The sequence below is a fragment of the Ixodes scapularis genome, unplaced genomic scaffold (genome assembly GCF_016920785.2).
Source record: "Ixodes scapularis isolate PalLabHiFi unplaced genomic scaffold, ASM1692078v2 PGA_scaffold0__279_contigs__length_252992795, whole genome shotgun sequence".
NCBI lineage: Eukaryota > Metazoa > Arthropoda > Arachnida > Ixodida > Ixodidae > Ixodes > Ixodes scapularis.
The window spans coordinates 58,998,160-59,013,506 of record NW_024609835.1 but is presented as its reverse complement, the minus strand read 5'-3'; the positions used below and the strand labels follow the sequence as shown (position 1 = coordinate 59,013,506).

Here is a 15,347-nt window from a genome sequence, read left to right as displayed (position 1 = left end):
TAGCCTTTTTGAGGTCGCTTTCTGTGATGTCCTTGTCTACGTCACGAATGATTCCTACGGCCGAGGATCGTGGGTGAGCTTCGTAGGTCTGGACTTTGATCCCTAATAGGATTGTTAAAGTAAGGATCGTTTGCATGGAGCTGTTGTCCCGCATGTCAATTGCAAGGAGGTTCATTCTGTAGTTCGGTCGAATTTGAATCACTCCATGGGGTGTGATGGAATCTAGCTCTTGAGATAGGGTTAGGTGGTTAAGCTTCGCGATGAGCTTTGTCGGGTCTTGGGGTTTGACGATGACCGTCCGGTTCTCGCGATGGGCATCAATGATGGTGGTTTGACTTGAAGCAGAGCCCCCGGAGAGGTGGCGTCGCTTCCTACAGTTGAGGGTCCAGCCGGAACCCTCTTTTTCTGCGTCATATATATCGTTGTCATCGAAGCTCTCAGAGCCGGGGCTGGATTCGCTCATGGTTGCGTCGCTCGGAGTACGGGCTTCGTTCAGGGTGACTGCCCAAGAGGTGAGAGAGATAAATTCTTTATTATGGAGATGTTGGTATTCTTTAAATGACACCGGCTACTCCATAACGAGAAAGAGAGAGAAAATATATATGAATAAAAGGAAGAACATAAAAGGAAAAGAATAAAGATAAAACACATAAAGTAAAACCGTAAAAAAAACATACAAACAAATCTAATTACAATTGCGAATAAGACGACCGTTTGGGAGTCGTGCACCGATTTGCTAAATTACATACATAGTCATTCCCGTTGAAATTGATGCACGTTCGCACTTAATAATCATACACGATTCTAGTGTCCTTTAGAAAGTCATGAATGATATTCATTGCTCTGTCTTGTTTTTTACGCGTCGGCCAGGGCCCCAACAACTTGGTCAGAGACAGGGGTCTATCATCTAATATTTGAAGGCGAATCTCCATCCGGCGCCTTTCATGTTGAAAGCGTTCACAGTCAAGGAGGATATGTTGTACATCCTGATATGGTTCTCCACAGTCACATCTTGGCGAATCTCGGCGTTTAATTCGAAATAAAAAGCTGTTAGTAAAGGCCACTTCAAGTCTTAGTCGATGGATTAATGCGTCGTATTTTCTTTTCATCCCGGTGTGCGGTGGAAGCTCAAAGTCCGGGTCGATATATGGTAGGAGAGTCTCTGCTGAAGTGTCCTTTAGCCAGCACTGCCGACAACGTAGATGGCGTAAGTGACGAAGGATGAATTTGGCATCTCCAGGGGTAAAGGATGTCGCTTCCACTGCGTCACCATCGTGAGCTTGAGCTGCCAGGTGATCAGCCTCTTCATTTCCGGCGATTTGGCAGTGGCTCGGTATCCATTGTAGCCTGACGTTATGTCCGTGGAGTCGAGCTTGTGCTAACGTGAGTTGCACCGGATATATAATGGTCGCCTGGGAAGTACGAAGGTGCATGCCTTGTAATAACTCTAGGGATGCTTTTGAGTCCGTTAGAATAACCCAGTTTGATGGTGTACCGAATGCTTCAATGAATGATGATGCTGAAAGTATTGCATGTAATTCCGCTGATGTCGAGCATGTATGATGGGACAATCGAAAACATTTAAATGTGTCTAACATCGGAATTGAGTAAGCAGATGTTGACCCCTTGTTAGATGTTGACCCGTCTGTGTAAATATGAATGTTGTCTTTGTAGCGTGCCTCTAAATGGGAGAGGGACATTGTCTTCGCCACCAGGGGGGCCACCGAAGATTTTGATCCAAGACCAGGAATTTCGGTCTGTATCTCCAGTGGCGGAATTGTCCACGGAGGGTTGATTAGACTTGGAAGCCAATGCGCATGATGGGGTGCTGCGACGGGTAGTGCGACGAGAAGTCGGTGAAAGCTAGACTCCGTCCGTCGAAGTATCTTTTGGCACAAGGGTCGGGCATGTGAGTGCGAAGCCAGTCGAAGATAATGGCGGCATGTTTCTTGTTCCCGGAGAACAGGTACTGGAGGTTCCTTGGCCTCAGCAATGACGAGGTCACTAGATGTTGCGCGGGGAAGTCCAAGGCATACGCGCAAACTTCGCGCAATCATGTATGTCAAGCGTTTTTCCAGTGTTGGTGAGAGGCCATGTAAAACAGGAATGGAGTATGCGATAGTCTGGCGTACTAGAGCTGTATACAATAGCAGTAGTCCATCAGTCGAGCCTCCCCATCTGGCACCGGCCACATATCTAAGAACGTTAATGACTCTGTTAATTTTTTATTCAAGCATGTTAATATGTCTTGACCATGTGAGGGAGAAGTCCAGCGTAACTCCAAGAAAACGATGCCACTTCACCTTTTCAATCTGTTGTCCTTGAAGTGTCAATTTAAAATTCTTAAGGTGCTTTCTAGTAAATGGGAGAAATGCAGATTTTTTAACTGAAATGTCCATGCCCCTTTCACGAAGATAACTGTATGTGTCATTAAGGCCATACTGCAATTGTTCTTGTAGTTTGGTCTCAGAAGACCCAGATACCCATATACAAATATCATCAGCGTAGATGGACACATTCAGTGGTGAAGGAAGTTGGCAGTTCTGCCATGACTACATTAAATAAAGTGGGGCTTAACACGCTGCCTTGTGGCACACCATGATGGAGTTCATGTTGTTTGCTATTTCCCTCACTCGTGCTTACAAATATCTTCCTGTGCATGAGAAAGTTGCGTATACAGCGGATCATACGGCCTCGTATCTTAAGCCGTAGAAGTCCACGGAGAACATGTTCGTGACTAACGGTGTCAAAAGCGCGAAGCACGTCTAGAAATACAGCGATCGTCATATTTCCGGATGCCCGTTCATGTTCAATAGTTGTTACAAGATCTAAGACTGAGTCTATAGTGCATCGTCGAGGTCAAAATCCGGTTAATTGTTCCGGTAATACATCGGTTGTTTCCATCCACCATTGTAGACGTGATTGTATCATTTTTTCGAAGATTTTTCCTACACAGCTTGTCAGACTGACTGGGCGAAATGATCCCAGTTCTTTCGGTGTTTTTCCCGACTTCAGTATTGGAATTATCTTCGCTAGTTTCCATGAAGCTGGGAAGGTTTCTCTGTTCCACACATCATTGTAAATATCAAGTAGGCTGCGCAGTGTTCCCGGCCCGAGATTTGTAAGTGCTTCATAACGAATGTGATCATGCCCAGGGGCTCTATGCTTAAGAATCGTTCGTAACGCCTCATTAAGTTCATGAATGGTGAAATTATAGTCGAGTTGCCAGTGTTGGGAATGAATTTCGTGAGCAACGTCTTTCAGTGCTGCTTCACGAGAATCACAATATTCTGGCGATAACATTGCCAAACCTGGTTGAGATAGAGAAACACAAAACTCATCAGCCACTATCACTTCGGATGTTCCTCGTGAAAGTGCCAGTGCCCGAAATGGACGTTGTTGCGTAACAGGGGACCTAAGCGAACGCAATATGTTCCATACCATCTTAACTTGGGTGAAAGGAGAAAATCTGGCACAAAGCTTTCTCCAATGACGCTTAGCCAGCTTTTGTAGCTGTCGGCGCATTTGAGTATGGAGGTGTTGAGTTTCACGATAGTCTTCAATTCTCCCAGATCTCCGATATCTTCTTTCAGCTTTGCGTCTTATAGCCCGCAGTCTTTCATATTCGCCATTGACACAACCACGGTCTTTTGGAACGGGCACCTTACGTGTAGCCTTTTCAAAATTTCTGCTAATGATGTTTTCAAAGTCTTCGAGAGACTGAATTTCTTCCACCTCTTTGCTATTTAAAAAGCGGAACATTTTCCAGTTGGTAAAGTGTACCCGGTGCGGAACACGATTACCAACAATCCGGGGATGGTGTATCAGTATGGGAAAATGATCACTGCCACGCGTGTCCAAGTCTGTGCGCCAGTCAAACTCATGTGAATGATCGGAGGAGCACAAGGTCAGGTCAAGGCAACTTGAATAGTTTACACCTTTCAAGTATGTTGGAGAGCCGTCATTCAGAATGCACATATCATACTGGTCTACCAGGCTTTCTATAAGGCTTCCTCGAGGATCGCAGTGGGATCCACCCCATAGGGTATGATGGGCGTTAAAATCTCCGCAAACAACGTAGGGACGTTCAAGTCTTGTGAATAATGCCTCGAATTCTGTTCTTGTCACAGTCTTCTGCGGTTCTATATATACGCCTACTACAGTAAGTGAGGTCGTGCCATAACTGACTTTGCAGACGACATACTCCAATGCACTTGAATCTGAAGTAAATAACAGAATCGAGCCAAATTCTTTACGCACCCCGACTAAACATCGACTTGTTCCTTTTGGCCTCTTTGATTGGTACATAACATAGTTAGCAAGTCGAAATTGATTATTTACACGCGCCTCTGATATTATCAGAATGGGAAAAGAGTATTGTGCAACAAATTGTCGAAAGTCCCCTAATTTTCCTTGCAAGCTGTTGGCATTCCACTGGAGGATAGATGTGCGCTTATAGACCTCAGCCATGGAGGTATCCACTCACCAATGGGCATGTTGTCCTGATGAGTGGTTCCATGGCCAGTATTGCCCTAACTTCCGGAAGGTCGCTAGAACCGGGCAGCGTTCTGGTTATTGCTCTAAGCGCAGCAAAAAGCATGGGAACAATAACTTGTCCAAGGTCGTTTTGTTGTTCCTGAGGTATTCTACCTGGAATTGCAGCAGCTGGTGGGTTGCGTTCATTGTTCTTTCCTCTACGAGGTGCTGCTACCGGCGGCCGTGTCGTAGGATCCGAGGTATTTCTTGACAGAGGAATGTCTTGCTGTAACATTGCTTTTGATCTGCTCCTATCTTCTTTTGGTGCCCCTTGTACGACGTCAGAGTACGTTATCTTCGTTGATTTCTTTAGATTTGCAGATGGTGGTGGCCTTGAAAAACGTACAATGTCTGGGTTCGGGTTCGGTTTCTTTGCTCGGTAATCCCTACCGTTCACGAGTTCCTTCTTGTGTATGTTTGTCGCGGACTTCTTGCATGGGCATCCAGCAAACGTTGAGGGATGTGGACCTTCACAGTTGGCACACTTTGGGTCTTGCAAAGATGTACACGCCTTGTGATTGTGTGGCCCAGCGCACACTTTACAACGTTGTGGACCACGACAGAATTTTGAAATGTGCCCATATCTTTGACAGTGAAAGCATTGGATGGGTGGGCCAAAGTATTCCTCTACAGGGTGAGATGTGAAACCCATTAAAATGCGCCGTGGCATTGGGCGATCCGGACGGAAACGAAGAATGACACTGTCAGTCTTGTGTTCTTCGACTTTGCCGTCATCCTGTCGTCTGTAAGCAATCTGGCGCTGAACATACAGGACGCCGAAATCTTTTAAATATTCGAGTAGCTCACCGTCCGAGTATTCAAGAGGGACTCCTTTGATTTTCCCGAGGTTCCGTGAGTACGACTCGGGGACACTCGTGGTCACCTCGATGGTACAAAGCGATGTAACAGCAAGAAGCCTGTATGCCGCTAGGAGAGATTCCACGCTAACAGCAAGGCTGCCATCCTTGTTGATGCGGTGCGAGAGTAGCTTCTCTTTGGCGATGCCAATCACTTCGTTGGCAACAACATTGGGATTGATGCGCCAGAAAGATTTTTCGCTGTTGACTGTTTTGAAGACTACTGGTATCCCTGCAGGGCGGTTTTTCTTGTATCGGACTTCAGTGAAAGGGTTCTCGTAATCGTCCAGGTCGACGTCTTGCATGTGATCATGACTGCCTCCCTCCGATGGGGCGACTGTGCCGTGAACGGTGTAGGTAGAGGTTCGGTCGTCGTCGGATAGTGGATCTTTATCAAAGTCCGGGCATCGTCGCTTGGTTGGGATTATTATAGTACTGGTAGCCATGACAACTGGTGACATGGCTATGGCGTTCTGAGTTGGCTGCTGAGCACTTGCATGTGATGGTCCGGGTGTCCCGCCCTCGGAGATCCCTGGCGCCAGCGATGGAGCTTGTTCAGACATCCCTGAGGTCTTCGGCCCGGGGCTCCAGGTGAAGTACCACCCTGGGCCGGGACCGGGAACTTGCTGCTTGGTGCCGGAAATTAAATTTCACGGCGTACCACCCGTAAAATAAGAACAGATGACGTTTTCGAGGGAGCAGATGCAAAAGGCTTCCAATCCCTCTAAACTTCGTCGTCGTTTTCTGCCCAAGAGGTTTTGCGAACACTCCCAGGGGGGTTGTAGTTTAAAGGGACACTGAATCGAAACTTAAAATATACAGGAAACACCTAGAGATAAGTCAAATGGAATCAGATTAACCTGTAATTGATAACCGCATAGTCATATTTCAAGCGGATGGCTGTATTTTTCGTTAAAAATGCCTGGATTTCGGCGAGCGCTTCAAAATCAGCCGTCGAAGAGCGCGATGCATCTCGGGAGATCCGGCGCGGTCTTGACGTCATCATGCCTCGGAGGGCCAAGCGTACCGTAGTTACGAGTCTTGCCACTTGGTGGCGTCAGCGTGTTACAATCTCGCACAGTCGAAGTACCCGAGGGCTGTAGTAGCATATTGCGGAGCCGGCGGAGCGGCTTCGAGTGAAATGATCGCCGACCAACGCGCCGAGAGCGGTGGGTAGATGACATTAATAAGGACGAACATGCCGCCACGCCGCTACATCACCAGGCCATGATTGCCGAGAAGCGATTCTGCCTAGAGTCGTATTTGTACGACACGTCTGTCTTGTCTTCGTCGTCTGCAACAGGTAACAGAGCTTATTCACAAAACGATCTTACAGCAAAACCTAAGAAAAGTGCCGTATTCACGAAGCGAAATTATCGCAAGTTTTTCGCACGATGAGATCCTACGACCACGCCTACGACAGCTACAAAGCTTGACGCACTTTTTATGATCAAATTTACATCGCCGGCTACATCGCTCGCTTACGTCGTCGCAACGACCAACGTGCATTTCTATGTGCTCTCTGTGCGCGTCCCAACGAAAAAAAAAAGAAGAAAAAAAAAAGTAATTGACACTGAACGCCGCGGCGGAGACAAACGCTAGAACCACGGATACCTGAAAAAGCTGCAACGACAAGGACCCACCGACCAAGCGACCACCACAGGCGCTAGGCTTAGCAAAACACTTCGACGATCCGGGGCAAGACCATCTGCACACGATCGGCTGGCTTGATGAATGGAATACGCCCACGCGACCTCTGTGGACCCTCCTCGAATGAATAGTTTGAACCGTGACTTCTAATTTGGGGTAAGAAGGCCAGTCTTTCCCCTCGTCGTACCTAGCTTGTTTTCAGATGCAGCGGTGACGAACGATCTCGTCGAGAAGGGCACTCTCCTCGATTCAGTCTCCTTTTTTTTTTGTGTGTGTGTTGTAGTGCTCAAATAAATGCCATATGAATTACCTTCGCAACTTGGGTACGTACACTTTTTTTAGATGTCCATTCTATTTTGACATGATACGTTAGAGGAGTTTTTGGGAGCGACTCAATGCCGGTCCAGTCTTTCTCTGCCGAGCGTCTCGTCAGCATCGAGTTGCGATTGTCTAGAGGCCCAGCGGTTCATAAAAATCGGTTGTAAAAGACCGTTCCCGAAGCGGTTACCAAGAACGCAATGCCAGTGCGGTTCTGCTCCCAGTGCGAACACGTATTTACGTGGACCTGGCCGACACTCTTTTACTTCAAACGTATCTTCCTGGACGTTGGCTCCCTCCCGCATCCCCGAAAGGCGCCGCAGGGATTTGTTTACATGCCCGCCGCTTTGCAGAGCCGTACAGGCCGTCGCCTTTCAGCCACGACGGTAGTTGTGTTGACTTCTTAGCGATCGAGTTCGTTATTAGTTGCGGTCGACGAAGGCGGCTATCTCGTGATCAGGAAAGGTGGGCATGCGGGCCCGTTTAAACAGACATTTCGAAGCGTGAATATTGCACCGCACGTACAAAATCTCCAAGCCACCCCAAAGAAGCGTTGCCGGAAAGACCACTGTGGGAAAGACCACCCGGTACTAAAACGAACGGTGGCCAACTCTGCTGTTGCTTTCTTCACCAAAGCGCCTCGGTACTACGTTCAAGCCTAAGTAATGCCTATGAGTGTCCGTACTTCCCGTTGTGGCGCTGCTCTTACGGGCATGTTGTCGTCACGACATTCCATCGAAGCTTCACAGACATCCACGAGGTGGTTTTTGGTTATCGTTTTATTCAGTTTAAAATTCGTTTTCTCGCGTTATCCTACGGAATATTGGTATCGGTGAAGTCCTATTTTAACCCTTTTTATGTTCAAGCAAAGAGATGGGCTCTAAAATTTGGTTTCCGTACCCCTTTAAATTACGAAAATAATAGTAAAAAATTGATTTACTTGCAGAGGTAAGGAATCAAGCATCCGTTGAGCTGCGTGGTCCAATGTTGTATTCGCGAAAAAAGGGTTCTGCGGTAAATGGGAATCGACCCGGTACCTTGTGCGGATGGCGCCATGTCCAATGCACTTTGTGATATTCCTCCAAGAATGCCGCGAGTAGCGCGACTGATCGCGTCATTCGTACGGCGTAGCCACACCAATGAGCCTGTCATTTTTCTATATATATCTTTCCACTGACGATTCAGCATATTAGTTATGGAAGTGACACGATCGATCGTCAGGCATCAAATAGCTGACATCGTGATTTTTCCTTCCAATTATACACGTTATCGTCTTCGGACTTGCCACGTCTCAACCAAACCCGTACGACCACTGCAAAGTCGAGACAAGCTTAAGAAGACATCAAAGTTTATCAATGTTCAGACTCTGTTTTGACAATATGTGCATGAATGAAAATGTACTCTCCCAAAAACAAATCGGCGTAAACTTGAAAAAAAAAAAAAAAAAAAAAGAACGCAGACACACAACCTAAAACAATGTCTGAACGAGGCAGACGTTCATGTCTTAGGGAAACATAATCTACAGTGAAGGCACTTTTAATATAAGTGAGTCGATGTATCTCCGTCGATGACCACTCAGTGTGTCTCAAATTAACGATCGGCCGAAGGAAAACTTTGTGGGATCAATTTAAGTCACGAGACAACTTTGCGCCTTTCGGATTTTTTTGAATAAATAGTAATAAAACACGACACGTGTGTATGCCTCAAACCAAATCTGCAGAGTCTAATGAAAAGACTCAACGCATTGTAAAGAACATGATCACCAATATTTTTTTTTTGGTTATTTCCAAAATCATCTGCTCTAATGCAATGTGAGAGGAATCGTAGTCTCTCCATCTTTCACAAGGTAGTGGAGATGAGGCGCACGTTGTTTTTCTCAAATCTTCTCGATGCTCCAGGCCTTGTTTTTTCGGGGGTGGAAACACGTTGCAATGATGTGACCACCGTCATGTGATATTTGAATCGCTGCACGGTAATGTCTTTAAAAATATTCTTTATCCTAACTAGATTCGAAGCCAAAGAGTCGAGATTACTAGGCGATGATGATACTAACTAAAGAAGGAGTTCTACATATTATATGCTCGCTTTCGCGCGCACACAATTTAAATCTGGGGCTTTTAGGCGCATGAGTTGTCAGCTCCGCTCATAGATGGCGCACGTCTTTGATGCTAGGCGTCTTTGTTGTTAGGGCATGAGCTACATCTGGCGGCGTGTGTGAGTGATGTTGTGTCATCTCATGCTGAAAAGTTCGTATTCCTGAGGCTTGCCCGTCCATATCTTCGTGCGCAATTCAAGTTCGGGCTTTGTGCGTGTGAGTTGCCGAATTCCGTCTGTAGATGGCACGCATCTGAATCCCTTAGATGGCGTGAACTTTTAGCATTATCTTTAATCGCGCGACATCTCTCGATAATTTAGCGCCAGCTTGGTAGATGGCGTCATTTCTAGCTAATTTTACCGTCATATCTCTGCTGAACGTAGCTGATTAGGGAAAGAAATGGAATGGAACATGGCCGCATCCATTCGCTAAAGACGAGAACGATATAGTGTTTCATTTTTTATTCTCGTTCGCTCTAAAACACGCACACATACAAATACAGGTACGGTGTTTATTTTTTTTTTTTTCGCTCTACGCAACAAAGAAACCATTGGAAACACTCTACCAAAAAATTAACAAGAAGTTTCAAGACACATCCGAGGAAAACAAAAAGTTTTGAAAATGACATTTCATAAGCAACGTGCTTTTGTCCAAAAATATTTACAGGGCGTGCGATGAGAAGAGCGATCACTTCAATACACTAGCGGATTATATAAAAATATGCATAAGACATTTTAATACACACCGGAGAAAAAAAGATGGGAAATGATATCGCGAGCAAGGCGCTAAAATATTCACAAGGCATGCGATGAGGAGAGATCGCTCGCTTCCGAAAAACGCTCTTATGCAGAAAGGAAACATCATAATCCCGTCGATGCAAATGTAACGCTTGTTGTCAAACGAATTCGGAGCAATCTTTTCGACCGAGATGATTTTTTTCTCGTCAAGTTTTCAATCAATCAAGTGGTGCGGCACACTGTGCAAAGTTTTCGTTCAGTAAATGTTTGGATTCGAATTAAGAGCTTCAGGATTTGTAATAAGTCTTGCAGTACGTACGGTCCGCGTTTAATGTGACTGCACTTTCATTGTTAGGACTGTCGTTGTTTTTTTTTTTTTTTAGATGTTTATTCGCAACACTGACACCTTCACGTTGTATGGAATGTCGATAGGCACGATGACACTGACGCAGGAAGCGCAGCATTGTGGGGGATTCTTTCCAGCAGCCTGGACCTACAGGTGGCATATCGAAAGCAGAAAAGACAAGTCAATAGGGCGATCAATTTGATCAGCTTGTTTTACCTTAAGAACACTTCGACATTTTGTAGCCCCCCCCCCCCCCCCCTTTTTTTTTTTTTTTGAAGATATTACTTGTTTCCGAAAACGCTTTTAGGCTCAAGAGGAAACGTCGTAATCCCGTCGCTGCAATGTAACGCGTTATGTTAAACGTATTCAGAGCAATCGTTTCGACCGATGCTTTCTTTTTTTCTCATCAAGGTTTTTCAAGCAGTCAATAGACCCTTTCCGGAATTCAGTGCCATCTGGTGACTCAAATGGCAGTTTATCTTTTACTATACTAATGGCGGCAATGAACCTGTGGTCTGCAGTATCTAATGGGGCACCGTCACTTAAAGGTCAACGGTCAACGAGAATGTGTACTTCACTACAATTATTTTCAATCTCTTTTAGTGTCGATGGCGAAACAAATGCAGCCAGTCGGAACGAAGCGCCAACCCATATAGACGCCTTGATAGAGTCCTACACATCAAGGTGCTTTGAAGCCAAGTGAGTGCTACTAACAGATTGACTGGGACCGAGTTAGGAATGAACGCTTACGCAGCTCTTGCGTCCAATTCCTGCTTCACGTCGCGCTAACGTCGGGAATGTAAAGGCGTCGAATCATCTGCTTAGGAGCATCTTCAACTTCTTCCTTCATCTGTAAGCAGAAGGCCGCCATTAGTATAGCACATATGCCGTTTTCAGATGATGATGATAGTGATCAAAGTGGCCAGACTGAATTCCGGAAAGGGTCTATTGCGGCGTCACTCTGTGCAAAGTTTTCGTTCATTAAATGTCCGAACTCAAATTCATAACTTCAGGATTTGTAATAAGTCTTGCAATATGTGCGGTCCGCGCTTACTGTGACTGCACTTTAATTTTTAGGACTGTCGTTGTTTGGAGGGTTTGATAAGATGTTCATTCGCATCACTGACACCTTCACCTTGCATGGAATGTCGATAGGCACGATGACACTGACGCAGGAAGCGCAGCTTTGTGGAGGATCCTCTCCAGCCCGGACCGACAGATGGCATACCGAAAGCTGTAAAGAAAAGTCAATAGGGCGATCAATTTAATCAGCTTTTTTTTACCCTCCGATCACTTTGATATTTTAATCATTTTGTCAAATATCGGCGAGCGCTTTTCTATCGTCATCCTTTCTGTTCTACTACTTTCAAATGCGCGGAAGACACGTTTTTTTTTACTCAACTCCATACCGTTATACACGGTTTTTCTCCCCGATATGGAGGCGACAGATCGTATCAGATGTTATTCGCAGTCCACATAGTCTTCCTCCACACAGCTATCGTCAACTGAAAAAAAAAAATAACAAGGTCATGAAGTGATCAAGCTGTAAATAACTCACCAGTCCGCACCGCCAACAGGTGTTCAGCCGCGATTATATGATCCCGCACAAATTCTTGCGCCTCCTGCGCCGCCTCGTCCACCTCACGGTGATCCCACCACCCACCCCAAAACTACCGAGTCCGGAAGCGAACCGTGAATTGATGAACAAGGTTCGTGGGAGAAAAAAAATGAAAGCCGCTTACAACTCCCTGTAACGCCGAATTAGAGCGCAGCTCTTGAGGAGGAGGAGGGAAGGGCACGGGGGGGGGTAAACTAACCAGGGGGGGGGGTCACGTGACGACATCAGTGACGTCACTGATGACGTCATCAGTGATGATGACGATGACGATGCGGATGCCGGTGACGTCGTCAGTGATGATGACGATGACGATGTGGATGCCGGTGACGTCATCAGTGATGATGACGATGACAATGTGGATGCCGGTGACGTCATCAGTGACGATGACGATGTGGATGCCGGTGACATCAGTGATGATGACGATGACGATGGGGATGCCGGTGACGTCATCAGTGATGATGACGATGACGATGCGGATGCCGGTGACGTCATCAGTGATGATGACGATGTGGATGCCGGTGACGTCATCAGTGATGATGACGATGACGATGTGGAGGCCGGTGACGTCATCAGTGATGACGATGACGATGGGGATGCCGGTGACGTCATCAGTGATGATGACGATGACGATGTGGATGCTGGTGACGTCATCAGTAATGATGACGATGCGGATGCCGGTGACGTCATCACTGATGATGACGATGACGATGTGGATGCCGGTGACGTCATCAGTGATGATGACGATGACGATGTGGATGCTGGTGACGTCATCAGTGATGATGACGATGTGGATGCTGGTGACGTCATCAGTGATGATGACGATGACGATGTGGATGCATGGAGGGGTCACGTGACCTCGGGGGTCACGTGACCTCAGAGGGGTCACGTGGGGTCACGTGACCTTGAGATGACCTTGGAAGGGGTCACGTGACCTTGGGGGTCACGTGACCTCGGGGGTCACGTGACCTTGGGGAGGCGACCACGTGACCTCGGGGGTCTCGTGACCTCAGAGGGGTCACGTGACTTGGGGGTCACGTGACCTTCAAAGGGTCACGTGGGGTCATGTTGGGGTCACGTGACCTTGAGATGACCTTGGAAGGGGTCACGTGACCTCGAGGGGTCACGTGACCTTCAGGGGGTCACGTGGGGTCACGTGACCTTGAGATGACCTTGGGAGGGGTCACGTGACCTTGGGGGGTCACGTGACCTTGGGATGACCTTGGTTACGCCGACGCCGACGGCGACGGCGACGGCGACGCCGACGCCGACGCCGACGCCGACGCCGACGGCGACGCCGCTCAAGCCGGGAACGGGCCCCTAAGAGCTGCGCTCTAAAAAATTGCGGTGGCTTAGCTCGGCTACGCCAGGATATACGTAGCGTGAGCTTATGCGCACAAAATGAGAGGCGCTATCAAGCAGCTTCGGTGCAGCGTCAGACTTGGCTACTGCGCAACGGAAGCACACAGCTGGGCACGCGGCGGCGCCAGTGCGTCTGCCGCGGCTATGACGTCACTCCTCTGGAACGCGAAAACCGGCGAGGCGCGCGCGGTGGCGGCGGCGGAGCCCGCGGCGGCGGCGGCTCCGCCCCGCCAGCTGTGCACCGTGTGACGTCACTGCTCCTCGCGCTTGCGCAGACCGGTGAGGCGCGCACGGTGGCGGCGTAGCCCGCGGCGACGGCGACTCCGCCCCGCCAGCTGTGCGCCGTGTGACGTCACTGCTCCTCGCGCTTGCGCAGCACGGAGCACGGTTCATTATGCGAGCCACACGAAACTGCTCAACCTCGGAACCTCGGCCAGTGTAGCTCACGCTACAAAATACTCTAGAAGTATCCCGCAAGGGCAGATACGCTCACCAAAGGCGACCCCAAGGATCGCCGCCATTTGCATCGCCAGGTATGCAGATAGAGGGGGTTGCATATTGCCGCGCGCCAAGTAGGCAGCGGGGCCGTAGCCTAACGGTTATCGCGCTTGCCTCCCACGCGAAGGGCCAGGGTTCGATTCCTGGACGCGGCTAGGCATTTTTGTTTACACTGTGTTGTGATGTTCTGGTGAATTCGAGAACCGTCTAGCTGATTCGAGGTTAGAATGTTCTACGCGTCGAACCTTCTACATCGAATGCTCCAGAAGCCAACGCGTGTACAAAAGCGGCTCCGCTGGCAAGCAGGAGTCAGTTTCGCCCCAGCGTTCGACTGTGCTGCTATGCCGACTTCGACGCCCGCGACGCTCTGTTATTATCTTTGTTCTCCCTTTATTTTTGGCACAAGTTCGCCACATTAAACGTTTATTTCTTCCTGTTTATTTCCTTTTATTTTGGTCACCACCCGTGACATTTTGGTGGAGGTGCGGGGTACCGCATGCCCGTGCAGCGTTCCCCTCCAAGGGCCCGCAGTGCAAGTCCGATTCCCGGCTCGGTGAGAAGACCACTCACCGCAGAACCTGAAACTCGGACCAGCCGCCGCACCAAGGGAGAGGATCCAGAGTACGGTTTGCTCTTGGACAAGCCCAAGCCATAGAAGACGACGATGGCCAACCAGTCGCAAGCCCCCGCCGCTTCTTCCGTCATCTACATGCCCGTCGCACCGCGGACGGCTGCCCCTTTCGACGGTGAACTCTACGAAAACGTCGACGACTGGATTGACCAGTATGAACGCGTTGCCCGCCACAATGGCTGGACCGACGAGCAGCGCCTGCACAACGTCTACTTCTCGCTTGAGGGGACCACCAAGCACTGGTACGAGAACCATGAGTCCTCTTTGACGTTGTGGGACATTTTCAAGTCCGATCTGAAGGCTACGTTCGTCAACCACCACCGCCGAGAGAGAGCCGAGGACCTACTGCGAACCAGGACCCAGGGCCCCAATGAAAGCGTCACGAGCTTTGTGGAAGACGTGCTCCGCCTGAGCTCCCGCCCCGACCCTCTGGCCACCGAGGGAAAGAAACTGCGCATTTTGATGCAAGGCGTGAAGGACGACATCTTCGGAGGCCTCGTCCGCAACCCGCCGGCAACCGTCGACGTCTTCGTCAGCGAGGCGACAAACATCGAGCGCGCCCTCCAAGCGCGCGCTTCCCACTACCAGCGGCAGCCAAGCGTCACTGCAACCGCGCTGCTTAGCGGCGAAAACGCGCCCGGTACGGACATCCGCGAAATTATCCGGGAGGTTGTCTGGGAGGAACTGCGAAGGTTGCTGCCA

The 15,347-nt window shown here is 48.6% G+C and overlaps 1 protein-coding gene across 1 annotated transcript; it reads right to left on the bottom strand.

The window, feature by feature from the left end:
* Positions 1 to 785: 785 nt before the first annotated feature.
* Positions 786 to 5,956, bottom strand: LOC121836803. Its single transcript, XM_042292019.1, has 2 exons — positions 5,344 to 5,956; positions 786 to 1,828 (listed from the first exon to the last, which is right to left on the bottom strand). Exons 1-2 carry the CDS (start codon positions 5,954 to 5,956, stop codon positions 786 to 788), a joined length of 1,656 nt encoding a protein of 551 aa, XP_042147953.1.
* Between the last annotated feature and the right edge of the window lie 9,391 nt (positions 5,957 to 15,347).